Source organism: Phoxinus phoxinus (assembly GCF_949152265.1).
Source record: "Phoxinus phoxinus genome assembly, chromosome: 2".
Classification (NCBI taxonomy): domain Eukaryota; kingdom Metazoa; phylum Chordata; class Actinopteri; order Cypriniformes; family Leuciscidae; genus Phoxinus; species Phoxinus phoxinus.
This window is the reverse complement of record NC_136877.1, coordinates 20,943,408-20,969,612: the sequence shown is the minus strand read 5'-3', so window position 1 is coordinate 20,969,612 and position 26,205 is coordinate 20,943,408. Positions and strand designations below refer to the sequence as shown.

The 26,205-nt window shown below is 38.3% G+C and overlaps 1 protein-coding gene across 2 annotated transcripts in view; it reads right to left on the bottom strand.

Moving 5' to 3' along the window:
- col4a5 (collagen, type IV, alpha 5 (Alport syndrome)) overlaps positions 1-26,205 on the bottom strand; it is a 68,033-nt gene that overhangs the window by 7,783 nt on the left and 34,045 nt on the right. Inside the window, exons 2-43 of one of the 2 annotated variants that reach the window (XM_079605260.1) lie at positions 24,752-24,811; positions 22,052-22,141; positions 21,882-21,926; positions 21,760-21,804; positions 20,366-20,428; positions 20,195-20,248; positions 20,056-20,082; positions 19,782-19,862; positions 17,739-17,801; positions 17,519-17,554; positions 17,401-17,442; positions 17,223-17,321; positions 16,960-17,013; positions 16,052-16,108; positions 15,904-15,948; positions 15,772-15,825; positions 15,189-15,233; positions 14,981-15,074; positions 14,280-14,315; positions 13,894-14,145; positions 13,693-13,782; positions 12,724-12,794; positions 12,402-12,593; positions 11,175-11,343; positions 10,444-10,536; positions 10,225-10,329; positions 9,863-9,960; positions 8,564-8,714; positions 8,301-8,414; positions 7,712-7,879; positions 7,498-7,587; positions 7,259-7,405; positions 6,656-6,754; positions 6,437-6,526; positions 5,578-5,717; positions 5,188-5,494; positions 5,040-5,090; positions 4,734-4,919; positions 2,003-2,136; positions 1,547-1,619; positions 266-337; positions 47-175 (exon numbers count right to left, since the gene is read on the bottom strand). In XM_079605260.1, the coding sequence (XP_079461386.1) occupies positions 47-175; positions 266-337; positions 1,547-1,619; positions 2,003-2,136; positions 4,734-4,919; positions 5,040-5,090; positions 5,188-5,494; positions 5,578-5,717; positions 6,437-6,526; positions 6,656-6,754; positions 7,259-7,405; positions 7,498-7,587; positions 7,712-7,879; positions 8,301-8,414; positions 8,564-8,714; positions 9,863-9,960; positions 10,225-10,329; positions 10,444-10,536; positions 11,175-11,343; positions 12,402-12,593; positions 12,724-12,794; positions 13,693-13,782; positions 13,894-14,145; positions 14,280-14,315; positions 14,981-15,074; positions 15,189-15,233; positions 15,772-15,825; positions 15,904-15,948; positions 16,052-16,108; positions 16,960-17,013; positions 17,223-17,321; positions 17,401-17,442; positions 17,519-17,554; positions 17,739-17,801; positions 19,782-19,862; positions 20,056-20,082; positions 20,195-20,248; positions 20,366-20,428; positions 21,760-21,804; positions 21,882-21,926; positions 22,052-22,141; positions 24,752-24,811 (4,111 nt within the window). The remainder of the gene's footprint in view (positions 1-46; positions 176-265; positions 338-1,546; positions 1,620-2,002; positions 2,137-4,733; positions 4,920-5,039; positions 5,091-5,187; positions 5,495-5,577; positions 5,718-6,436; positions 6,527-6,655; positions 6,755-7,258; positions 7,406-7,497; positions 7,588-7,711; positions 7,880-8,300; positions 8,415-8,563; positions 8,715-9,862; positions 9,961-10,224; positions 10,330-10,443; positions 10,537-11,174; positions 11,344-12,401; positions 12,594-12,723; positions 12,795-13,692; positions 13,783-13,893; positions 14,146-14,279; positions 14,316-14,980; positions 15,075-15,188; positions 15,234-15,771; positions 15,826-15,903; positions 15,949-16,051; positions 16,109-16,959; positions 17,014-17,222; positions 17,322-17,400; positions 17,443-17,518; positions 17,555-17,738; positions 17,802-19,781; positions 19,863-20,055; positions 20,083-20,194; positions 20,249-20,365; positions 20,429-21,759; positions 21,805-21,881; positions 21,927-22,051; positions 22,142-24,751; positions 24,812-26,205) is intronic. The other variant, XM_079605261.1, reaches the window with a different exon arrangement.

The following is a 26,205-nucleotide window of genomic DNA, read 5'->3' as shown; positions in this document are numbered from 1 at the left end:
AGAATCTTTCTTGTCTGTATTGTCTAGTCTCAATGTAACCACTAACCTGGAAGACCCTGTAATCCTGAGGGTCCTGCAGGGCCTCTGCTGCCTGGGTTTCCAGGTGGTCCAGGTGGACCACGCTCGCCCTTCACAACAATAGGCGATGGAGCAATGCCTGGGTCACCAGGAGATCCTGTGATCAAAAGAGGGGAGTATGTTTTAGAGAATGCATTTTTATCGGATTTGTAAAGGGGAAAATCATCTGTGTTTCAAAATGACATACCTTCAGTTCCAGGGTCTCCACGTTGTCCTGGGCTGCCGTCAACTCCAGCAGGGCCAGGCTGTCCTTTAGGTCCTATAACATGCAGACGTTACGTGGATAAGAAGACACTTTAATAAATAAGACTTTAAAACAAGCTTTAACATACAATTTATTATTTAATCACTCTGATGTTCCAAACATACATGCTGTTATTTATTTTGTGAAACACAATTGTGTTTCTTTATATATACTATATACTGTACACAACACTACCATTCAAAAGTTTGGAGTTGCTAAGATTTATGTTAATGTGTCTTATGCTCACCCAGGCAGCATTTATTCGATCAAAATAAAACGCATGTGTCGTGGTGCTCACGTGAACAGCGTCGGCCAATAATGAACCGGCGTTCTGACGTAGAACCCGGAAGCGCTGCACTGTGTTAACAACGTGATCAGCGTAGCAGACTGACATGGAGAAGACATTGCTGAATAAAGTCATTACTTTTGTTTGTTTTTTTGCACACAAAAAGTATTCTTGTCGCTTCATAACATTAAATTTGAACCACTGTAGTCACATGGACTATTTTACAGATGTCTTTACTACCTTTCTGGGCCTTGAGAGTTGCAATGACGTTGCTGCCTAAGGCTGGTTCAGAAACCTCACGGATTTCATCAAAAAATATCTTCATTTGTTTCAAAGATGAAAGAAGGTGTAACGGGTTTGGAACTACATGAGGGTGAGTAATTATTGACAGAAATTACATTTTTGGGTGAACTAACCCTTTAATGCAGGGGTCACCAAACTCGTTCCTGGAGGGCCGCTGTCCTGCAGAGTTTAGCTCCAACCAGGTCCAACACACCTGCCTGAAAGTTTCTAGTATGCCTAGTCTAGTGAGTCCTTGATTAGCTGGTTCAGGTGTGTTTAATTGGGGTTGGAGCTAAACTCTGCAGGACACCAAGTTTGGTGACCCCTGCTTTAATGCATGCAGCTATTCATTTCTTTATAAAAAATATCTTGCTGACCTCAAACTTTGAATAGTAGTGCGTATTGAATAATGTTGCATAATGAATAGATCGAAATTTAAAGTGGGATTCAGTGCAGAATCATCCCCTCTGCTGTTGCTCTCAAGTGTCATTCTCCATACAGCATATTAGAACTGGGCCTGGCGCACACACATTCAGTTATAAGACATGCAAGAAATATATCACTGTGCTTCATACGCCATTTTTAGAGTAAACAATGACATACATTTTAATTTGTGGGTAAACAATTCCTTCAATGGTTATAGAAGGATGACTGACCTGGGAATCCAGAAACACCTTGAGGTCCAAAATCTCCTTTCAGGCCACTAGGCCCTGGATTTCCTGGAGTACCCTTGTCAAAAGCAAATAACAAACATCATTATCTAACTGAATATAATAAATATGAATTAATAAATAAATGAACAGCTATTTATATGATTTGAAATCATTTTATTATGCGAGAAGTAGAAAAAAGCAGAAAGACTCTTAAGTTAACTTAAATGGTTTAACAGTCATTATCCAAAAAACAGAATTATGTATTCCACAGGGCAGGGCAATAAAACTAAATGTCCTCTTGTCTTCTTTTTAGCAAAATCACATAAAATCTCAGAACCCACATTAACCAAACGCAGCCTACAATGTTTCCACAAAAATGTTTCTACAAATGTAAAATATATGAATCCATTTGCTAACAATAATTAAAGCTTCTCATTAGAACACATTTATAATGCTTACCGGAAAGCCAGGGGAACCGGAATCTCCTTTCAGTCCTGGTGCACCAGGTGTCCCAGGGATTCCAGGGAAGCCCTTCTCACCCCTCACTCCTCCACTACCTGGAGGTCCACGGGGACCCTCAGGGCCAGGAGGACCTTCACATTCACAGAACAGAAATCAGTTCCTCACAATCAGGATCTCATATCATGAAACCATTGTCAATATTATTCAAACAAGCAATGTGTGCATGTTTATCATGTATATTGTTGTAGTATATAGTGTGCTAAATGGTTCTGGGATGATCTATGAAAAGGAGAAGGTACAAAAGAGCGATCAACTAAAGACTATATTCCTAGAATTGGATAGGGATATGAAAGTTAAACATCAAAAAAATCAAACGTGAGCATGAACCATCCCAGTCCCACCTAAGGTAAATCATCTAATGACTAACGGAGGTGCACAGTATGACACAGGTGAGTATCAAACCAAGTTGTCTAACCTGCAGGACCTATAGTGGGGTCAAAGGTCAACGGGTTTCCAAAAGTCCATTAAGAGGAGAAGCAAAGAACAAGATAAAGGTTTTTAAAAAAGGAGCACAACAACACAAGTATACGATGTGGTAAGGAACAGAAAAGTTTAGTCAAATTTTAAAATGCTTAAAATTCTGATATATTGGTTGTTTTTGCCTCCAGTTGCTTTAAACAACTTAGCATCTTTGACATAGCATTTATATTACCATTAAAAAGTATAGTGCTAGTAAGATGAAAGACGCAAAGTAACACTTTAATTCAGCAAGGTTGCATTCAACTGATCAAGAGTGACAAATGATTTCTGAAGGATCATGTGACACTGAAGACTGGTGTAATGGCTGATGAAAATTCAGATTCGCCATCACGGGAATAAATTGCATCTACCAATTATTTTCAATTGTAATAATATGTAACACTATTACTGTTTTACTGTATTTTTGATCAAATAAATGCAGCCTTGGTGATCATAAGAGACTTCTTTTCAAAACATTAAAACATTTTACAGACCCCAAACTTCTGAATAGAAGTGCACATGCATATCATCATTATGGTTACATGATTGTTGTTGCTCTTGCTCTTAGAATTTTGAGATTTATCAAGTTTGCTGCAAATGGGATAAAACATTTACATGAGACATTCAAATTATCGAATTATGAGCAAATTTTCTTGTGCATGTAAATTAGATTATTGTGCAAAATCTGAGGGTTTATTGTGCATGCTGCTGACATAAAGCAATAATTGTATAAATATTTTATAGCATAGTATAATTGACTAAATGTCTAGTCACATAATACAGATAAATTACAAATTATTAATAGGTAGATACAATTTAAATTCTTTCTAACACAGAGTTATGTATTGAAGCATGAAAAAAAAAAAATTCTATAGCATGAAGAAGCTGACCTTCTGGGCCTGCAAAGATCCCATGTCATCAGGAGGAGCAGAACCATGCCGCAAGAAACAGGAAATGCATATAATACCCAGAATGCACCTGGGTAAAATAAGCCTAATAGACGACTAGCCAAAATGGTCTCCTTCTTCATCAACTTTAAAAGCTTTTGGTAAGATACTTATCAAACAGCTCATGTTTAAATTTTATATGAATTGTTTTAAAACATATCAGCAGAATTCATGAAAGTTTTTGCTCTTATACACCAAGGTGGAGATCATTTTAGATAGTCCTGCAATGGCTTTTCATTTCTTACAAATCAGCACATCTCCCATGCAAAAGTGCCAGATGACCACTACATTTGGTCACAAACATAGACAGCATCCTGTGGAGGACACTGCAGCTTCCACTGCTGAAGGGACGGGACGGGTGGAAGTGAAGACACACAAGCGTGAATGGATGGGTGAACAGCGAACCGTGGATAGGGGAAGCAGACACTGTGAGTAATACTCATAGGGCCCCCGACCGGGCCACAAAAAAACCTCTGCGTGCATGCAACTCCTTCCCTTCTCTCTAACGCATGACAAACCGGCACACAATTAAGGAAGGGAGTGAGGAGAATAGAACATCACTTGCAGTGAAGAGAATGCAAACAGTGTGTCTTGTGCTCCTTGATCTGAGAGTGTATTTGTGACAGTGACATGGATGTGGCATACTCATGATTGCCTGTGTAATATTCCATGCAAATCAGTCAAACAAACAACATCAAAGCCAGTATGCCCTCTGGTTCACAATTAAAATATGACTTTTGCTGATGAAGTGGTTCCCAAACAGGGGTACTTTCACCTGATTTAAATTTTTCTAAGATAAATCTATAAAACACGTATATGACATGTAGATGCAAATGTGTGTTAATGCATTCAGTTCCTAAATGTGTAAGATGTTAATTACCAGACAAATATCATTATCTTCTCTTGTATAAGTTTCCATGATAGTCAGATAGCCTAAATTGATGGGTCTGTAGGCGTACATCAGAAAACAACAAACACTGTGGTAAAGCACAGTATTTATTATTAGCAATATGCGGCGAATACATTATTTGTGTCTATATTTCCTGGGATTACAAAATCACATGTTTTTTTAGCCGATTTAAGTACTGTTTAAACTTGTTTTAAGAGTTTGTTCTTTTTTAATTAGATATTCTACTCCAGGCTACTCTTCATAAAAATAAATGAACAAATGCAAATGTCAGCTTGATGTGATCATTTTGACTCATGAGATTGTGAAACCAAGAGGGCAGAGCTGGCCAAAAGGGATGAGATGTTTAACTTACCCGATCTTCCGGGGGGACCAGGTTGGCCTTGGATACCTTTAGGCCCCTGCACAGGCAGGCCTGGAGGCCCAGGTGGTCCTACAGTGCCAATCTCACCAGGCAACCCAGGGAATCCCAACTCACCTTTCGGACCAGATAATCCAGGACTTCCGGGAGAACCCGGAAAACCAAGGTCTCCTTTAGGCCCTGCAACATAAGAAAAACAGTAAATCATGTTAAATCTGCTATGAAAATTATAACGAGGAACTGTTCCAATTCTTCTGGTGTAAAAATAAAGATACATAAACAAAACTCTCAGCATTTCACCTGGTGAACCGGGAAAACCGGGCGGGCCTGGGCCACCAAGGCCGGGAGCACCTGGGTAAAACGTTAAAAAGAAATGATTCCAGATACTGTCCATATGCAACACTGAGCACATCTTGCGTTCTTTGATTTCCTCTGGATTCAGACTAACCTGGTTCACCCTTTAGTCCCGCAGGTCCTGGAATACCATCACGACCAGCAAGACCTTTATCGCCAGGGTTGCCGGGTAATCCAGATCGTCCAGGATCTCCTGGCCTTCCAGGTGCTCCATTAAGACCAGGAGGGCCTGTAACGCCATCCAAACCTTTAGGGCCAGGAATGCCAGGTGACCCCTGGTATCCTGGGAGTCCCGGATCACCCTTTGGTCCAGGGCTACCAGTCAAGCCTGGAGGTCCTTGAAGGCCAGCCTGGCCTTTCAGCCCAGAGTTTCCAGGGAATCCTGGAGTGCCTGGTTCACCCTGATAATTTAAAAGCATTTAATAGCATTACATATTAAAAGCTAATATTCTCAATGCTGAAGTAGTAGGCAATATGTTTTTACCTTTGGCCCAGGATTTCCTGGTAATCCAAATCCGGCTGAGCCAGGATCACCTTTGGGTCCTGGAAACCCTGGTGATCCTGGTGTACCAGGCTGGCCTGATCGGCCAGGTTGGCCAGGGGTTCCTTTCACTCCAGGAATCCCTATAACAAAGAAGACTAGCTCAGTCTAGCTTCAAGGTTTCAAAGCTACAGAAACATAATTGTAACATTTTACTTAAAGGGGTGTGCATAAGACTGACATGACACCTTCATAAACATGACATGACACATGTCATGAATATGAAGGATGTTTTATGCATGTTTATGTCTCAATTATGACATTTTTAATATAACTATGACATTGTTTGAGATGTCTTTGTTATGACAACTTGACATAAACCAATACATCATAACCTGTCAGTGTCATAACAACTTGATATTACCAAGACAACATAAATTGTCATAAATATGTCATAAACATGACATAGCAGATGAATTATCAATCTTAAGAAACCACTTAGCTTTATGGGTTAACATTACATTAAACTGTCATGTGATTGGTTTTGACATTGGCTGTCATGAGGCTATTATACCTGTGTCATGAATGTTTTTCTTGACCTCAATGTTTTTCTTGACCTTCAAGTTGTCATAACAAAGATCTCAAACAATGTCATATTTGCATAAAAAATGTCATAATTGAGCGAATGACACTTAATGACAGTTGTCATAAACATGCATAAAACCTCCTTCATTCATGACATGTGTCATGTCATGATTATGAAGGTGTCATGTCAGTCTTATGCACACCCCTTGCTTAAAGTAAAGTGTTACCAACATGACACATGTTTTGGTTTAGATCCATATGGGAGTGAGGATCTGACCTGGAAATCCCATTTCTCCCATGCTGCCCTTCAGTCCTGGGGCTCCTGAAGACCCTGGAGTTCCTGGGAAACCAGAATCACCTTTGGGGCCTAAACATGAATACAAAATTAATTTAACTGGTCAACAAAATCCTATTCACTAGTCTATATACTTTGCAGTACACGACAAAAGATGCTTTTGATGGCTCAAATTAAAATATGTGTACTTGTTTGCTTTACCTGGGGATCCTGGTAGTCCTGGCCTTCCATCTTGCCCAGGGAGACCAGATTCTCCAGGGATACCAGAAACACCCTTTGGTCCTGGTTGCCCGCTTAAACCTATATGACAAACAAAGAGAATCGTAGAGTCACCAAAATACATGAGGAGATTAAATGTTTCCTTTTGTTAAACTTTGAGTATAGAAAAACTCATGCTGAGGAGGGACCCTCAAATATGTACTGACGACAGGAAACAGAAAATGCATATAATACCCAGAATGTACCTGGTCAAAGTAAGCCTAATAGACACTAGCCAAAATGGTCTTCTTCATCAACTTTTAAAGCTTTTGGTAGGCTACTTATCATGCAAGCTTGATATCAATTTCATATTAATGGATATTAACATATATGAAATAAAGATATAGATATTAAAAACATATCTATTTTATATGATGTTCTGCAGAAAGCCATTTTAGATAGTCCCACAATGGCTTTTCATTTCTTACATTTCTTTCTTTATATTTTAGGAAGGGATTCCCTCACAAGGGGATTCTCATATTTTGGGATCCTTGACATCACCAAAAAAGGCCATGATCCAGGTAGCAGCTAACAGATTTGTCTCACCTGGAACTCCGGGTTCTCCTTTTTGTCCTTTGTTTAGTTCTGGAGGGTTAATTATACCAGGTGGGCCTCGAATGCCTTGGTCACCTCTGTCTCCCTGTATTCCAGAGGAACCTTTTTCTCCTGGTCGTCCTGGGACACCGTCATCTCCTGCAGGGGAGCAAAGCACAATCATATTTCACTCTACGAGAGACTTGAAATTGTTTCAGAAATTTGAGCTGAAGCAAAAAATGGTATTAGACCTTTTGGTCCTGGAAAGCCTGGTCTGCCAGGGTTGCCAGGGCCACCTGGAGATCCTGGAGCACCCATGCCACCCATGTCACCTTTAGGCCCTGAAATAATGATATAGGATTAGTAGAGAAGGACCAGGATAAAGAAATAAGATATATATTGTATACATTCAACAAATGCAGTTAAAATTGCGAATATTAGTAGATATTGCTATCATCATATTACCAGGCAGTCCCGGTAGGCCGTCTTGACCAGGTAGTCCTGGACCCCCAGGTGGACCAATTGTGCCAGGAGTTCCAGGAAATCCAGGGTTTCCTCTGTCACCTTGCAACCCTGGAATACTCAGACCTGGGGAGCCACGGTCTCCTTTCTCTCCATTCACACCTGGGACTCCTGAAGTAGAGAAGACAACAATGGTGTCATATAGTGAAACACTACTTAGTCATATTACTAGTACTAACATTTGTGTTTGATAATGCTTAAGAGATACGCTTCACCTGACACACATTTTAGTTTTAGTTTTCATAAAATTGTTACAATTTCTACACTAAATAATATATATATATATTTAATTTTTACATTTTAAATGGGTGTGGTCTATAATCATTAAAATTGTGTTTTCTTAGACAAAGCATCTCCCTGTGCACATTAGGACATTATTTTGCATAAAAATAGTCTAGACCTCGCTCAAGAGTCTCTTGTAGTGGAGACTCGTGTGCTTACATTAGACTAGAAATAAATCTGGCAAGCATATCTCTAATTCAAGATCCATTCTTCTCTGAAGTGTGTTTTACGGAAACAACTGTAGGCATACCAGAAGACCCCATAGATCCAGGAGATCCAGGAGGACCAGGGGGGCCCTGGAGGCCAAAGGCAGGGGGCCCTGGGGGGCCACGAGGACCAGGACCACCAGGAAAACCACCTTCACCTAAGTGCAAAAAGAAAATGTGAAGAACTTAGATCAATTATTTTATATTTGTAATACAACTTCATGTTAGCCTCATCGAAAGGCATCTCTTTTGTGTCTAGTGCAGCATAACAATTTTTTCTCTGTTTGAACATGAAGTAATTCTCTACCTTTAGGTCCAGGGGCACCGTCGAGACCTGGACGACCTGGTGCACCAGGGTTTCCAGGGAAACCAGGATCACCTTTAGGACCGGGTGTACCTTTACCGCCCTGGAATCCTGTAGGACCTGAAGGGCCAGGTAGACCAAAACCAGGATCTCCCTTTGGGGACATAGACACTCAGAGGAGCACATTCCTAATACATTTCACTTATTTATACCCATAATGCACTTAATGATTTATAGTATACAACCAGTGAACACTATGTTGCCCATAATTCAATGCAGAGGATGTTCGAACACACACAAACGAAAACAGATGCACATAGCAGCTTAATTTCTTTATTTTTTCATCTGATAATTTTTTTTAAATATAGCCATCCAAAATATATAGTTCAATATACTGTATATTGATCCTGTACAGTATATTCACTATTCACTAAGTATCATATCTTTTATCATCAGTAAACCGTAAAACAGTAATATAAAATGTTTAATCAATATTTTTTTTGTTTTTAATAATTGTGAAATTTTATTAGAATTTAAAAATAACAGTTTCCCATTTTTTTATATATTTTTAAATGTTTTTTATTTCTTTGATGGCAAAGCTGAAATCATCAACCATTACTCTAGTCTTCAATGTCACATGATCCTTCAGAAATCAGTTTAATATGCTGATTTGGTGCTCAAGAAACATTTCTTCTTATTATTAATGTTGACAACAGCTGGCCGGGATACATACTCCGATTAACAGAAAATAACAGCATTTTTTAAATATCAAATATCAAGCGTTAGTTCTGCCAGGTCACGTTAGTCAAGCTCGCATCAGCTGACTCTCAGCTGATCCACGTCTACCTATAGGAATACGACGCTTATCACTGTATACATATATAAGCTCCAGTATTATCAGCAGCTATCGCGTTTCTCAGGAGCGAATTACCCTGCTCCCTCCCCAGCTCCTCCTCTCGTCCAGTCAGGATTTGGCATTCTGATTCCCCTTGAATCAAAATAAATTCTCGAATTATGTTGTACTTTAAAATCTTGAATTAATGATATCTGCAATACATTCATGTTGGTTCTGTTCTGTTTACCCCAAGGGGGGTTATTGCTGCTCTCCCTGCTCATAGCCATGCTAGGCTGCATGGATGCGCAGGGAGTTCTCGCCCAGAACGGAACCATACTGCCAATCCAAACTGTATGCTAATTGTCAATCATATTTCACGATAGTGGTCCTGACAGAAGTAATATATTCGTGTCTACTGGTGAAGTTTTTATTATGATATTGTATTGTGTGGGTTAAATGTCTCATACTTTGGGTCCAGGTAATCCAGGCTGACCAGACAATCCATCCAAACCTGGTCGCCCAGGAATGCCAGGTCCACCAGGGGAACCAGCAATACCAGGAAAACCTGTAAAATATCAACAACACTATTAGACATATGGACAAAATAGTCCCTAACTACATAAGAAGTGGAAAAAAGGGAAACAATATGTGGAACAATACATAGTGAAAGTCAGATAATTCATCCAGGCCAATTAATTAGCAAGTATTTGGCCAAATCAGATTTTTTTAATGAATACAGCCCATTTCCTGTGAATTGGAAAACACTTAGCAGTTGACAAACTACTTGTGACAGAGTCTATTAGTGTTTTAATACGGGAATATATTGTACCTTTAGTACCAGGGGGTCCTGGCAAACCAATACCAGGAAGACCAGGATCTCCTTTGGCTCCAGGTAGGCCTGGGAACCCAGGCTGTCCAGATTGGCCTGTATTACCTGTACAATTATGGAACCACTCACTGTTAAACTTTGAATTCCCAATCTGCTCCATATGCATTCAAGACCACTAAATATGTGCTGACAAAGTGTAGTAAGCCATTTTGTCTTTACCTGGACTTCCTGGCAATCCGGGATCTCCATCACGCCCTGAAGGTCCACGCTCACCTTTTTCTGGCACAGCCAACCCAGGTTCACCTTTCTGACCTACATTGAGATAATGTAATGTCCAAGTTACTCATCATTCAAAGTAGTCAAACTTCTTTTAAGTCAAAATGTAGTCAGCTACACACATTGAACAATAATCACACACATACTCAATCATGACAACTCTCTGAATAGTTTTAGCAAGTTAAAGAAAATGACAATGTTAATGTATTTGGTATTGGCATACTAGATCTGCTTATGAAGCCTGCTGCTGCAGAGCAAGTATGGACTTGCTACTACCACACTACAACTCTTGATACACAGACACGCTGCTTTGAGAATGTAAAATATGCTGCTGCTGCATGAAGACATTCATAAATCCCGTAGCGGATCTAGACAGATGGAGCTGGGGGAGGAGGAGGATTTCAGAGGAACCAGAGGAAATGTTGAGCCAGCAATCTCATTGGCTGCAGAATCAGCAGAGGCCAATTAGCGTATGCCATGTAATAATGAAATGATTGCTTTCAGACTGCATGTAAGGACCAATCAGCCTGCTCCATCTAGAGTTCCATGACTGAACTAGATATTTACCTTGATACCTTGAGTGCAAAAATATAAAATAATTTTATTTATATTCACATATTCAATTGATTGACAGCCTTAAAATAAATTGAACATAAAAACAAGACAGTTTTTACCTGGAGCTCCAGGAGCCCCTGATCTTCCTGAAACGCCCTGAATACCCTTCTCTCCAGGAGGTCCCTGTGGACCAAATCCTGGGGGACCACTTAGACCCCTGTCTCCTGGAGATCCTGGGAAGCCGGGTTCACCAGGTGGACCTTGTGCACCTTTCACCATAGCCGAACCCTTTAAGAAGAAATGGCAGATTGTTTTGTGAACCTGTTACTTGAGTCATGGAAAGTGCAGTTTCTCATTTTAAAAGTGAAAAGTATGTTTACATAGAAGTCTTAAAGGAACTCTCCACTTTTCTTTGGAAATAGGCAAATTTTCCAACTCCCCTAGAGAACAGTTGAGTTTTACAGTTTTCAAATCCATTCAGCCGATCTCCGGGTCTGGCGGTAGCACTTTTAGCATAGCTTAGCATAGATCATTGAATCTGATTAGACCATTAGCATCTCTCTCAAAAAAATTACCAAAGAGTTTCTATATTTTTCCTATTTAAAACTTGACTCTTCTGTAATTAAATGAAAAGTTGCGATTTTCTAGGCCAATATGATTAGGAACTATACTCTCATTCCTGCGTAATAATCAAGGAATTGTGCTGCTGTACCAGCAGGCGCAATTCCTTGATGAGAGTAGTTCCTAGTCATATTGGCCTAGAAAATCGCAACTTTTCATTTTCTGTCGGTCTTAGTACACGATGTAACTACAGAAGGTCTGTAACTACGGGCTTTTCCCCAATCACGGAAGTGACGTCCATGTTAGCGGTAGCATAAGCCATCATGCAAGTGTTATTTAAATAAACTCCTGATGTGCTTACAAACTTTCCAATGCCTCGAGTACAGAACCTATTTGTTCTACTGTAGAAGTTTGGTACCATTCCGGGCATTATTAGTGGGGTAATTTACGAGATACAACCTTCGGATCCATTAGCGCCTGTACTAAGCCATTCGGCTGATATCTCTAAATAAGCTCTAACTTTAATAATGTTCGACTAAGGGGAAAAAAAAAGGGGGGGGGGGGGGGGTATTTTGGCTCAAGGTCATGTTGCAAAGGACCCTAGGTTGAAATTACTCCAAACCATCCCTTTAATGCCAGGTGTAAACAGGGCCTGAGATTGTGGATAGTGGTTAAATGGCAATTCAGTAGTCAGTGTATTGTTATGCTAAATAACATATCAGTTTATTTAACTGTATAAAAGACCCAAAAGTTGCACTTCTAAAGAAAACTGAACAAACACTCACAGCTGGTCCTCTGAGGCCAGGGGGACCAGGCATTCCATCACGACCAGGTCTTCCTTCGAGTCCCGGCAGACCTTGAGGGCCAGGAAAGCCTGTGTCTCCCTTGTCTCCTTTCACACCCAGACCAGAGATGGCATCGCCTGGGTCGCCCTTTTCTCCAGGGTATCCAGGGGGACCCTGAGGTCCTTGTATTCCCTAAAGGGTAAATAAATCACTTACATGTTATTTACTGAAATGTCATGGAGACCTGGTGAAATGTAAAGTAATTATATTTTCTGATTAAACACTTAAAAAAAAAAGTTAGGTACTGTAAGGAAGCACTCACAGCAGGGCCTATGAGCCCTGGTCCTCCTTGGTATCCTCTTTCTCCTTTAGATCCAGGCAAACCAGGAGCACCTGACACAAAAACATGTGTGACATGCAGCTTGAAAAGCATCTGTACTGTAAGTAAGGACTGGCTCAATAAATACTGCGATACGTCTTCTGCTTCTGTATCGCAGTATTATTGAGCCAGTCCTTACTTATGGTGCCATTTATTTTTTCCACATGCTTACAGTTACCAACAAGAACAAATTCTTAAAGATAACTCATTTAGCAAGTAAAATTATTGGTATCCCTACCCACAATTTATCGGATAGTGTCTGGAGATTCACAAAAAATCTTAAATGACTCAGAAGAACAAATATTTTATCCTTCTGCCTTCTGGCCGTAGGTATAGGTTACCAATGTGTAGAAAGGCCAAGTTTAGTAAGAGTTTTGTTTTGTAAATACATCGGCCACTGATACGTCAGGCATGCTCTCTTGTTTTTTGTGTTTTTTGTATATGTTTATATGTTCATGTTCTTAATATGTTATTGGTGTTTGTATTATGTACATACGCATCTATGGTGGAAACAAATTTCCTCTCAAGGACAAAAAATATATAAAATCTAAATCTAAATCTAAAATCTATTTATGTAAAAAAAAAAGCCATTTTTGTGAGATCCTTTTTCTACATCCATTTTGTGTAGTCCTGAAAATCATGGACAAAAAGTACTGTACATTGGTATATACTTTACTTTTGTACTGAAATGTACCATGTTATTTACTTGGTACATTAAAGAATACTGTAAACTACCTTTTGTTTTTGAACCTGAGCAGTACCTTCCTACCATGTTTTATTGTAATAAGAGATGACCGGAGATTTCTATAAATTGTATATATATATATATATACTGTATATTGCGCCTTTATTAGGTAAAACATCTGCATGACACGTGAAAGGTACATAATGTTAAAATTACTTAAATCTTACCTTGATTTCCAGGAGGACCTGGAAACCCTGGGGGTCCTGGGATAGGGTTTCCATTACTGAAACAATTCACACATGTCTCTCCTTTCTGACCTGTGACAATTGGCATTAGAGATTTTTAGCCACAATGTTCTTCAAAAAAAAAAAAAAGTATGTGTGTTGTTCATACAGATTTTGTTTTCTAATATGAAATGCATTGCAAACCTTGCGGTCCTGTATCTCCACGATATCCACGCTCCCCCTGCAGGCCTGGTGGACCAGTAACACCACGATTACATTCTAGATCGCCGTTGGATATTCCTGGGGGACCAGGAGGCCCTTGGAATCCTTGGAGACCTTGTGGACCTTGTCTCCCAGGTGGTCCAGGGAGCGATATTCCAGGCTGTCCCTCATCACCCTTTTCTCCTCTCTCTCCAGGTAAACCTGGCAAGCCGGCAGGACCTGGACCTCCAATTCCTATGATTTAAGATTTCTTTAATTGAATTTAACTGCATGAATTAAATTAACATAATTCAATCATACACTGAAAAAATTGTAATAAAAATATGTGTGAAAAAATATATATTATTAAAAATTTGCATGCTGCTTACCTGCAAGACCTTGTGGACCAGGTGGCCCCTGAATACCTACCAAAAGACAAAAATGCATTGACCTCTGATACAAATAACACTGTAAAACATATTTTGTATGGATAAACAGTACATAAATTATAGTTCTGGCTACTTTCTCCAAAGTCTAATCAGGCCACAATACATGACCTTACAACTGCATCACTGAAATGTTCTGTTCTGTTTCATGACAATAGCTTGCATCCACTTATTTTTATGCACATTTTGGGATATCGCATAAAAAAAATGCCAAAGTGCACATAAAAAAAAAAATGGACATAAAAAGTGTATGTGCTCAATTGAGGTGAATAAATGTTTTATCCGTTTAGAAAACATGCGCTAAAAATCCCTCGATGCGCAACAGACTTCAAGGATGTGATTACACAACTGGACTAACCAGCAGACCAATTTCAGTGCACAGCATCTCAAATGCTGGTTTGATCATTCTGAAATGCCTGTGCCAAAGTCCCATGACTGACTTCCATATAATTTTTTTTCTATACTTTGGAAGACAATGGCGTCCATCAACTGTTACCGACATTCTTCAAAATAACTTATTTTGTGTTCAGCAGAAGAAATAAATTCACACAGGTTTGGAACAACTTGAGGGTGAGCAAATTCTGACAGAATTTTCCTTTTTGGGTGAACTACCACTTTAAGCTTGACCTTGAGTGTTTAAATACCTGGAAGTCCTCTATCTCCTTTAGGTCCAGCTGATCCTGGCTCACCACTGTCTCCTTTTGGTCCTATTCCGCCTATGCCTGAGAACTGCCCATCCTATGGGGTGAAAAGGTTTATTTTAATTCAACTAATGTTAATATATAATAAATAATGATAAACATCAGATCTATGGAAATATGACAGAATAGAACAGAGAAATATTCAACATACCCTGAACGATGGAGGTCCAGGAGGCCCTTGATTACCTTTATCACCCTAAATGTGTTAACAAAAGAATATATGTATGATTTCAAGCCAGGGCATTTTCTCAGAGGAGGCAAGGGAGGTAGTGCATCCACAAAACATTTTGGATGAAGAAGTAGACTTCATCCTTCATAAAGTTGAATAAATATGTTATGAAATAACATGAGATAAAATAAAGAGTAACGAAGTGACACAAGCAGGTAAAGTGTATCCTGGGGTCGCATGTGTGTGTAGGCAGTTCCTCTACGTCACTGTGTTTGGCTGATCATGCTGTCAGTGCGGCATTGTCCATGTTTAATCATACTCACAACAGGCATGCAATTCTACCTGACAAAAGTGTAGACGTATGGCCTAAATACAGAGTAACAACAACATTCTAATTTAAATTAATTCGAAATGACAAAATGATCTGTGAGTGAGTTGGTTTTTCTTGAACGCTCAGCTCAACTACATTACTACTGCACCTCTGTGCCTGTGATCATCATTAGACAGTGTTTACTAAGGATTTGATGGCCTAATGTTGTGTTTTAAAGACACGTTCACTACTTACTCTCACACCATCTCGTCCAGGTAGACCAGGAGGACCTGTATCTCCTTTGTCACCCTGAGAAATCATTATGCAGCATTAAAGAATATTATCAGTTTGGTGAAATGTACTAAACATCTATTGTAGGCAGCTTACCGGATATCCAGAGAGGCCTTGATCACCATCTTTGCCGTTTTTTCCCTTAAGAAAATAAATATATCACCGCATATATGTCATAAAACGCTGTCTTTTGTAATCTGTAAACATAAACGAGTAGTTGGGGTTTCAGTAGGCATTAACTCACCCTCTTTCCCGGGTCGCCAGGTTCTCCTTTGTCACCTCTCTGGCCCCCTTCCAAACCCTGTCAGACAAAGACAGGAATGTTAATTACAAATTGAAAAAAAAAAGGTGGAAAAAATTCACACAATGAACTTTGCTTGTTAGCATGCATGTTATTAGTATATTTGCTGTTTATTAGTACTTAAAAAGCACATATTAATGCCTTGTTTTGCATGACCATATTCTACATTCCTTAATCCTACCCCATATCTACACATCATCATCGCAGTTTCCAGTTCAATCGCGCATTTAAATAAAGTTGTCAATCCAAAAACTTTGCAATGTACTTCGCAGCATGAAAAACTAAACTTGTATTCAGATTGTGAATGTGTGATAAACAGAAAGCAAGAGAATATCTCTTACTTTATAATCACTAAGGCTGTGAATCTCTAAAGAACAAGCACACTGAATTCTGCACTCTTGCCAAAACTCTCGTTATAATAAAAACAGCTCTTAATTGTACAATGAATCTCTTATTTACATCGTGTTTACACTTTGCTGGTTTTAAAGAAAGGATTCACGGGCGCGCGGCACGCATTGAACATTTTCAGTGGTGCTGAGCGGATTCTGACCGACTAGCACCTCTAATTGGCCATTGCATTCACACGCTCAACAGATGATTGTGAAAACACGCTGTAAATAGAAACATTTGACGCTCAGAGAGCACTCAAACAAACACGAACGAGAGCGTTTTACAGCGGCATCTATCAGCTGGTAATGAAGATACTAGACACTCGGTACTCTCAGTACTGCAGAAATGCAGGTACCGCCAACTTTTTTTTGTACCGACTGGTAACGATAGTACCGGTATGACAACTCTAGTTTTAATGAGTGTGGAATAGAATGAAAGGAAACAAAAAGAAAGATACATACACGGGGGCCAACGGGGCCTTGAGGACCAGGATCTCCAGGTGGGCCGCGATCACCCTATTAAAAGACAAACAACAAAACATTAATCAAAACACACATACAAACGTTTGATGGGACCTCCTATCAAGCAATTTAACTCAAGAACATTGTACTATAATAAAATAAATATATATAATTTATAATGTGTATGATACATTTTTTTTATATCGGATATTCTTATTTGGGCGGTGAGTAAAAAAAAAAAGAAAAAAAAAGAAAAAAGGTACCTTTTCTCCTTGTTGTATGACTGTATCTTGTGGGCCTCTTGCTTCGGTATCGCCAACCTGTCCTGGTGGTCCTGGAGGTCCTTGTAATCCACGTTCACCCTTCACACATAAACATATGCACATTAAAAACCCAACTGTTAACAAACCTGATGTATATATTGTTTCACAATGTGCGTACCTGCACTCCTTTGGGTCCTTGAAAGTTCAATCCCATGTTTCCCTTCAAGGAAAAAAGACACATTAGCACTTTGGCAAACAAGTAAAACCTGACAGTTAATTGCATCCTTCAGACTTACCTTCGGGCCTGGTGGACCAGGAGGGCCTGGGCGACCCTGAAAAAGAGTGGAATTGTACAAATAAAATGAATTATAGCATTGCAAAATACTAAATCTGTATGAGCCAGCAGTATAAAGGGTAACATAGATTCACAGACCTTCATCTTAAATGTGTGTGGTGGAGTTTAAATCACACAAGCTTAGATCTGCACAAAAATAGAAACTGCAATCTGTGTCTTACCTCATACCCTCTGGGACCAACAGGACCAGAAGGACCTTGAGGACCTGGGGGTCCGGGATTCCCCTATATATGGCAACCAGAGGGTTACTGTGTGAACTAGAGTCATTTCACATTTATTTATTGGCAATTCAAGAAATCCAAGTATATATCTCTATTATTTATTGGTATAGTATGAAATATATCTATTTGTGACTTTATATTCCAAGAAATACAGTCATGATTGTGACAAGTCTCAACTGTGAGATAGAAATAAAATTTGTTATTTATAAGGGCTGACAAAATGAACGCGTTAATAACGTATTGACTTAACGTATTAACACATTTTCTGTTTGACACGTGGCCTAGCCCGTAGTTGGAGAAATGAAGATGCAGCCATAAACAGAAAAAGGATGCAGCAGCAAACAAAAATGGAGAATGAAAAAGGTCTTCTGAACAGAAAATTGAAATATTATATATACAAAAAAACGATGTCTGATTGTTCTTTCGACAAGACAAAAGTTGTCTGCATTTAGGTTATCACCGCAGCACGTCGAGTTTAAAATATCAATTGATGATCATTTTGGTCCATCACTTTGCGAGCAATTGTTGATAAAGGAAATTTTCCCACAATATTGGAAATATTCACATTTCAAACCACGAAGGCGAGTTAGTGGATATCACACAAGCAATGTGCAAACTTTGCTCTAGAGTTATGCCGGTGGAGAAGTCTCAAACAAACCCCAGTCAATTATTCACTACAGAAAGTGAAAGTAAAAACATCTGACGCTGAATTAACAGTGCATATTCTCTCAGAGATGATGAGAGCTGAATTTACTTCAACGCGCTGATAACGGTATATAACTGTCTTAATTTATTTTCTTAATATTTCTCTTGTGGCCCATAAGTAGTGAAAAATTACAAGAGAAGTATTTTGTCTTAAACAAGTTGTTTTTGAAATGAGTAAGCTAATCTAACTAATCTTTTTTTTTCCTCGAAGCTCGTCGGTTATGGGGGGATGCGCTATAAAATGATTCCAGGGCAAATTAATTATTATATTAATATAATAATAAATGTAATACATTAATTGGAAATGTAAAATCCTCTTGATGCACCCGTATCAGCGTATCACGTCTATCAGCTGATCATCGTCTATCGCCTCCCCTAACGATTATACATATGAACAAACTTCAAGAGCCATGTGTCTTTTTTCATGCGTCTAATAGACATGAACAAGTTCTTTGAAAAACATCTATGACCTTTGAGACATGCTATATGTCTTAATGCTATATGTTGAGTATGGTTTTACCAGCCAGCAGCCATATCACCCTGTAGCCCAAGACTGGTTGCCCACTGAAGCTAAGCAGGGTTGAGCCTGGTTAGTACTTGGATGGGAGACCTTCTGGGAAAACCAGGTTGCTGCTGGAAGAGGTGTTAGTGTGGCCAGCAGGGGGCGCTCACCCTGTGGTCTGTGTGGGTCCTAATGCCCCAGTATAGTGATGGGGACACTATACTGTCAAAGAGCACCGTCCTTCGAATGAGACGTTAAACCGAGGTCCTGACTCTCTGTGGTCACAAAAAATCCCAGGATGTCTTTCGAAAGAGTAGGGGTGTAACCCTGGCACCCTGGCCAAATTTGCCCAGTGGCCTCTGTCCATCATGGTCTCCTAATCATCCCCATATATATATATATACTAATTGGCTTCATCACTGTCTCCTCTCCACCAGTAAGCTGGTGTGTGGTGGGCGTTCTGGCGCAATATGGCTGCCGTCGCATCATCCAAGTGGATGCTGCACATTGGTGGTGGTTGAGGAGATTCCCCCTTCTATGTAAAGCGCTTTGAGTGCTGAGAAAAGCTCTATATAAATGTAATGAATTATTATTATTATATTACTAATAATAAACATACATTTGCATAAAGAATCCATATTTTTCCATGCCCATGTTGATTAAAGTATTAAAAACTCTATATAATAAGTATTCATTTAAGATACATTTAGAACATGAGATTTACTGTAATCTGGAAAAACTCGGGTTCTGTTGCTGATTAATCTGTAAATGCTCACCCTTGAGCCTGGTATGCCATCAAAGCCAGGATCCCCATTTTCTGAAATTCTATTTTCATCTATGACTTCCCCAGGCTCCCCCTACAGGAGAAAAGAGAAGGCATGTATAAACATCATTTCACACACACACACACACACACACACACACACACACACACACACACACACACACACACACACACACACACACACACACACACACACACACACACACACACATGTGCCACACTACAGTGAGGAAAAAGTGGAATGAAATATGGAATTAAATAATTGCCTTTTGTCCTATGGGACCTGTTGAACCCTGTGGAGACAAGAAAGTATTCATTATTTATAGAATAATGAGTTCAATACTTCTGTGAGTGAGTCCATGATAGTATGCTTGCAAATTTGAAATGTGACAAAGCAATACTTACTATTCGACCCTCTAAACCTGGAAGGCCTGGACTTCCTGGGAATCCTCTTTCACCCTGTAAAGAAAAAAATAGTTTATTTATATTTGTTTGCTCTTTTTATTTTATTTTTTATTTTATCCATTCGACCTGTCCGTAAACCGATGAAGGCATGTTGTTTGAAGTGTTTCATACTTTAGTTCCGTTACAGCCTGGAATTCCTCTGGGTCCAGGTGCGCCATCCTGTCCTGGGAGACCCTGTCAGTCAAAGACAGCACATACAATCTTATAACTATTAACATTTAGAATGCGAGGCAAGACGTAGACAGACGACAGCACAGCAGATTGACACACTTACTGTATGTCAAGAGAGCCTTACATGATTTCAGAGACCGTGCTCGAAAAAAATACAGCCTGTTTACCACATACGGTTCAAAAGATTAAAAATATATTTTTTTAAATGAATACTTTTATTCAACAAGGACGCATTCATTTAATCAAAGTGACAGTAAAGATATTTACATTGCTACAAAAGATTTCTGGTTGCACTTTATTTTACAGTACGTGTACTTACAGTGTAATTACCTAAGAAAGTACTGAGTAATATACATGGGTACATGGGTTAAGGTTAGGTTTAGAGGTTCAGGATTAGTACCTAGTTATTACCCACTTATTGCAATTACTATAATACGTACATAGTACGTTCATGGTTAACAGGACTGTAAAATAAAGAGCTACTATTTCTATATCAAATAAATGCTTCAAATAAATGTTATTTTGAACTTTCTATTCATCAAAGAATCCTGAATCTTCATCATCGTTTTCATCATTGATAATAATAAATGTTTCTAGAGCACCAAATCAGCATATTAGATTGAGTTCTGAAGGATCACGTGATCAAAATTATTTTTAAATTGTAATAATATTTCACAATATTACTAGTTTTACTGTATCTTTAATCAAATAAATGAAGCCTTGGTCAGCATAAAAGACCTGTATCTACTGTATGTCTGTCTAGGGCTGCAACTAACGAGTGTTTTTTCATATTCAATTAATCATACAGAAGAAAAAAATTGATTTACTAACATGTTATTCTACATCCTGCCATATGTTTCCCTCCAAACAATGTGCAAACTAAAAGTTACAAAAATATGAAAACGTATACATCGGTCTGCTATATAGTCAGTGCAGAAAAGTATATATAAAGTAAAATATATTACAACATAAGTTTACAAAGCAGATGTTTAACAAAACAGACATACTCACTCTCTGATGTATTCTGGTTTAATAATGGCAAATTGGTCTTTGCTGTTTTACCAAATGTAAATACATGCCACATTAACTTTAAAGCATTTCTGGCCACTCTGTGGTCTCATTTTTCAAATTAGTTTATTCCATAGCGATGAGGTTTTTTTTGCAAACTATGTCAATAATGAAGACATAATTTAATGATTTGATCTACACAACGGTGCACATTTAAATAGTTAATAAACTTCACTGTCAACTATTTTCTATTTGGATTTGATTCATTACTTCTTACGGCCAACATAAGGTGATATATTTAAGAAAGCCCTCCTTGATTCACTCACTGGGATTCCTGGTGTTCCTGGGAAGCCCGGCAATCCAGAAATTCCCTGCAAAAACACAGTCAGTATTTGCTGATAACTGTGGATCCATTATGAGCCAGAGGCTATTACTGAGAAACTCTCACTCTTATTCCTTTGGTCCCCAATGGCCCTGAAGGTCCATCATCACCCTGTGAAAGAAAGAAGGTCCCGTCTTAATAGAAGCAACAGTATAGCTGATCAATAACAGATTCTGGTTGAACAGCTATTATTATGCATATGATTATATGAATATCATAATGGCCTGACCACTGACCTTCTCTCCACGAGGTCCAATCGGCCCCTCTTGTCCAGGGAAACCTGGAACACCTGGCTGTCCTGATAAACCTGGAAACCCTCGATCACCCTGTCATTAGAGTTAGGAAAATATTTCAAGAACAACATAAAAGAGACCAAAGATATTAAGGATGAACAGAGAAGTTCACATAAATTAGAAAAAAATGAAACAATGCACATAGAAAAAAAAATATATATATATTTTTTGGAAACGACTAAAAACGCTGTATTTTACATGTCAGGCCAGTCGTTGGCGATGTCACTTTGCAAAGAAACACTACACGTCTAATAGACTGAACACGCCTAATAGACTGAACACGTAATATGCATGAAATGTACCTTTTCTTTTTCTTTTCTTTTTTTTTAAACTAATTTGCGTTTGGTGGTTCACAGAGACAATAGCGGTATTGTGGTATCATGAACGGCCAAAACGCATAAAAAGTTTTCCGTTTTTAGTTGAAAACGGTGTCATGTAAAGTCTTTAAAACTGCTAACATCTAAGCATAAAGTGATACATTACCCAGTGCAGCACTTCTGGAGGCACAGATAAAAAATAATAATACGGTAATCAGGCTTATGTTTGACAAATGAATATAGCAGAGCGGCACGATTCTGGATAAACTGAGAATCACATTTTGTTGTTTTAAATAGAGATAACAATTCTCTTACGATTCTGAACAGACAATTTAAAAAATAACATGCAATTTACTAGAGGTTCTAATAAAATGTTAATTGCTGCCGTTTTTTTAAATATTTAATTAAGTTGAAATAATTATTTTTAAAAAATCAGTTTGAATGAATGATTCAATGACTCACTCAAATATTTGTATCATTAATGGAAGAATCTGTGTTTTTGAACAAATCTAAAAATGAATGATTCATTTATGTTTTTAACACAATGCCACCTAGTGGCATAACAATGTAATCATTTTATTGTTATTTGAAGATCGAAGTTACTTTTAACTCGTTCCCCGACAGTTTTTTTAAAGCTTCTAGCCATCGCCATCGTTTTTTATCATTTTCACAAAATTTCATGCCCCCCCGAATATTTTGTTGTATGAATATCTTAACATGCAATGCTGTATATCAAAAAGAAAGAACAGAGCCTCTGCTTTAAAAAAAAAAAAAACTGTTTTATACTAGCTTCTTTTTTAACAACACTTAAAAATGGGTAAGTTTCATAAAAAAAGTTACATATTAAGCAAAAAGCTGAGAAATTCACATTTTTGTCAAAGACTACATCCAGATTGAATTCAGAACGATGATCAAAACACAGATGGAGTAGATCAAGTCCATCAACACCCCTAATGCTTGCACCGTCCTATAGCTCGACCTGGGTCATCATTTCATTCAGTAACATTAGGCAGTTTTGATTCATATGCTGTTTAATGTTGGTGATCGTGTTATTTAACATATTATGCATATGGTTACATATTATACCGCTTGTTTCTGCATCGTCTTCGCATGGAGATTCAGTCCTCTTTCAGAAGATAATATCGCCCCCTATCTCATACCACCCAAAACACGGATACTCTGAAAATTCAGTGTTTGGCGAGGAAAGAGTTAAAAGGTGATTTTGATAGCTACCATAGACATCAGTGTTTATATCCGAACTATAAACTTTTATCCCAGATCTTCTGTAATTATTTGAATATTTGTAACACAGAAATAATGATACTGTGTGGTTGAAAAGACTGATGCCGTTTCATACCTAAACATGACAACAGCAGATTTGAATGTTCTGGTATGATTTTGTCAAAGGTTCAAAAGAGAGGGGAATCGTTGTTATTAGGAATTAGAATGTGTGAGTTTAACGATTAATCGTGCAGCTCAAGAATATAGCTAGGCCAACTGAAAAGACTAGAACAACATACACGCGTTAACACATTTAAATGAGCCTATGGACATCAGTCTACAGGTGCGTTCCATTCGACCATAAATGTCCTATGAAGTGGACTTGGACTTCACAGGGTATTCCACCAGTGAGATTCCAATCCAAAGGGATTGTACATGTTCAGTTAGAAGGCACTGTAAACGGCAATAGGGGGAAGTCATATCACTTCACAGGAAGTGAAGAGGGAAGTGTATCCACCAGTTATTGCACATCACTCTAGTACTGTAAAAAGTTTGACTAAAATAAATGCAGTTAAAATTATTAGAGGCTCCAGCATTTATTTAAGTCTACTAAATTCAGTTTATTTAGTCCAGGTGTTGTTTGTGTACACAGGTGTGTGATGAGACCGTTACAGTGCAACCATCATGATTAAAGTTAAATCTAATGAAGTTAGTTATTTTCTTACTAGACATCCCAATAGACATTTATCACTCAGTTTAGTGTTTTCAACTTTGACAATTTATATGAATTAATAATAACTACACGTTTATATAAACATGTACATAGGCAGCCTACACATAGATGTACTGGTAAATGTTATTATATTTATTTAAAGAAATATATTAAGTCATCATACCACAAACTTCTCTAATATGCGTGACTCAATTGTTTAGTCCGAATGTGATGATGTTGCACGGTGTTCCGAATAAACACATTTTATCAAGTGAAGTGAACTTCAACAGATATCCCATCCTCAGTGACTAGGGAGCAATGAACACTACGTAGAGACCATGTCGAATGGAACGCAGCTTATATACATGTGGAGGTTTGTGGATAAACACTCACCTTCTCTCCTTTCACCCCACTGCAGTCACACTTCGATCCAGTCCCACAGCCATGACACGCCTGAAGACACAACACACAATTATTCATATAATAACCACATATTTTAGAGACATACTGTATACTACCGGTGAAAAGTTTGTAACACGATTTTTTTTACAAAAGAATTCTCTTATGCTCAACAAGGCCACGTTTATTTGAGAAAAAATACTGTAAAAACAGTAATCTTGTGAAATATTATTACAATTTAAAGGACCTGTGTTTCTATTTTAATATATTTTTAAATGTAATATATTCCTGTGATGGCAAAGCTGAATTTTCAGCATCATTACTCCAGTCTTCAGTGTCACATGATCCTTCATAAATCACTCTAATATGCTGATCTGCTTAAGAAACATGTCTGATTATTATCAATGTTGATACACTACCATTCAAAAGTTTGGGGACGGTAAGAAATTGATACTTTTATTCAGCAAGGATGAATTAAATAGATCAAAAGTTATAATGTAATAAAAGATTTCTATTTCAAATAAATGCTGTTCTCTTTAACTTTCTTTTCGTCAGAGAATCCTGAAAAACAGTTTATCACGGTTTCAACAAATTATTAAGCAGCACAACTGTTTTCAACATCAATAATAATTAAAGCTGCAAGCAGCGATGAAAGGGCCCTCGCACCCGTGCAACCGCCACCCGGTGGCTTTAGGAAGACAGAGCACGGTGGGCAATGTGCATTTAAGTAGGTAACTATAGGAGGAGTATGTCAAAGTCAGTTACAAAAATGTCCTTCATTATGGGGATAATAGCATGTGTTATCACTCAGATAAGTGTTGCTAGCATGCTTTAGCATGTTTCTAGCATGTTTAGAACTCAATGGCATTTTAAATATGTCGCTAGTAATGCATCACAGTGTAAAACGTGTCACTTCCTGTCGACGGTAGGTGGCGCTATTACTTTAACTTAAAATTGTCATGTAGATGTGTTTAGGGCAGGACTCTTATCAAACGTGTGAAGTTTGGGGCAGATTGAACATTGCCTTCTTCAGTAACACCAACTTCCTGTTTCATTGCATTAGCGTGCTTTAGCACTTAGCTAAGAATTGCTAGCATGTTTTAACATGTTTCTAACATGTATATAACTCAATGGCATATTTAATATGTTGCTAGTACAGCATCACAGTGTTAAACATGTCACTTCCTGTTGCCAGTAGGTGGCGCTATTACTATAACTGAATATTCTCATGTAAATGTGTTCAGGGCAGAACTCTTATCAAACGTGTGAAGTTTGGGGCAGATTGAACATCCAATGCCTGAGTTACAGCAAATTCCTATTTAATTGCAGTAATAGCATGCTTTAGCACTTAGCTAATGTTTGCTAGCATGTTTTAGCATGTTTCTAGTATGTTGTTAACATGTTAAGCACTTGCTGGCAATTTTTTATATGTTATTAGGAGTCCAAAA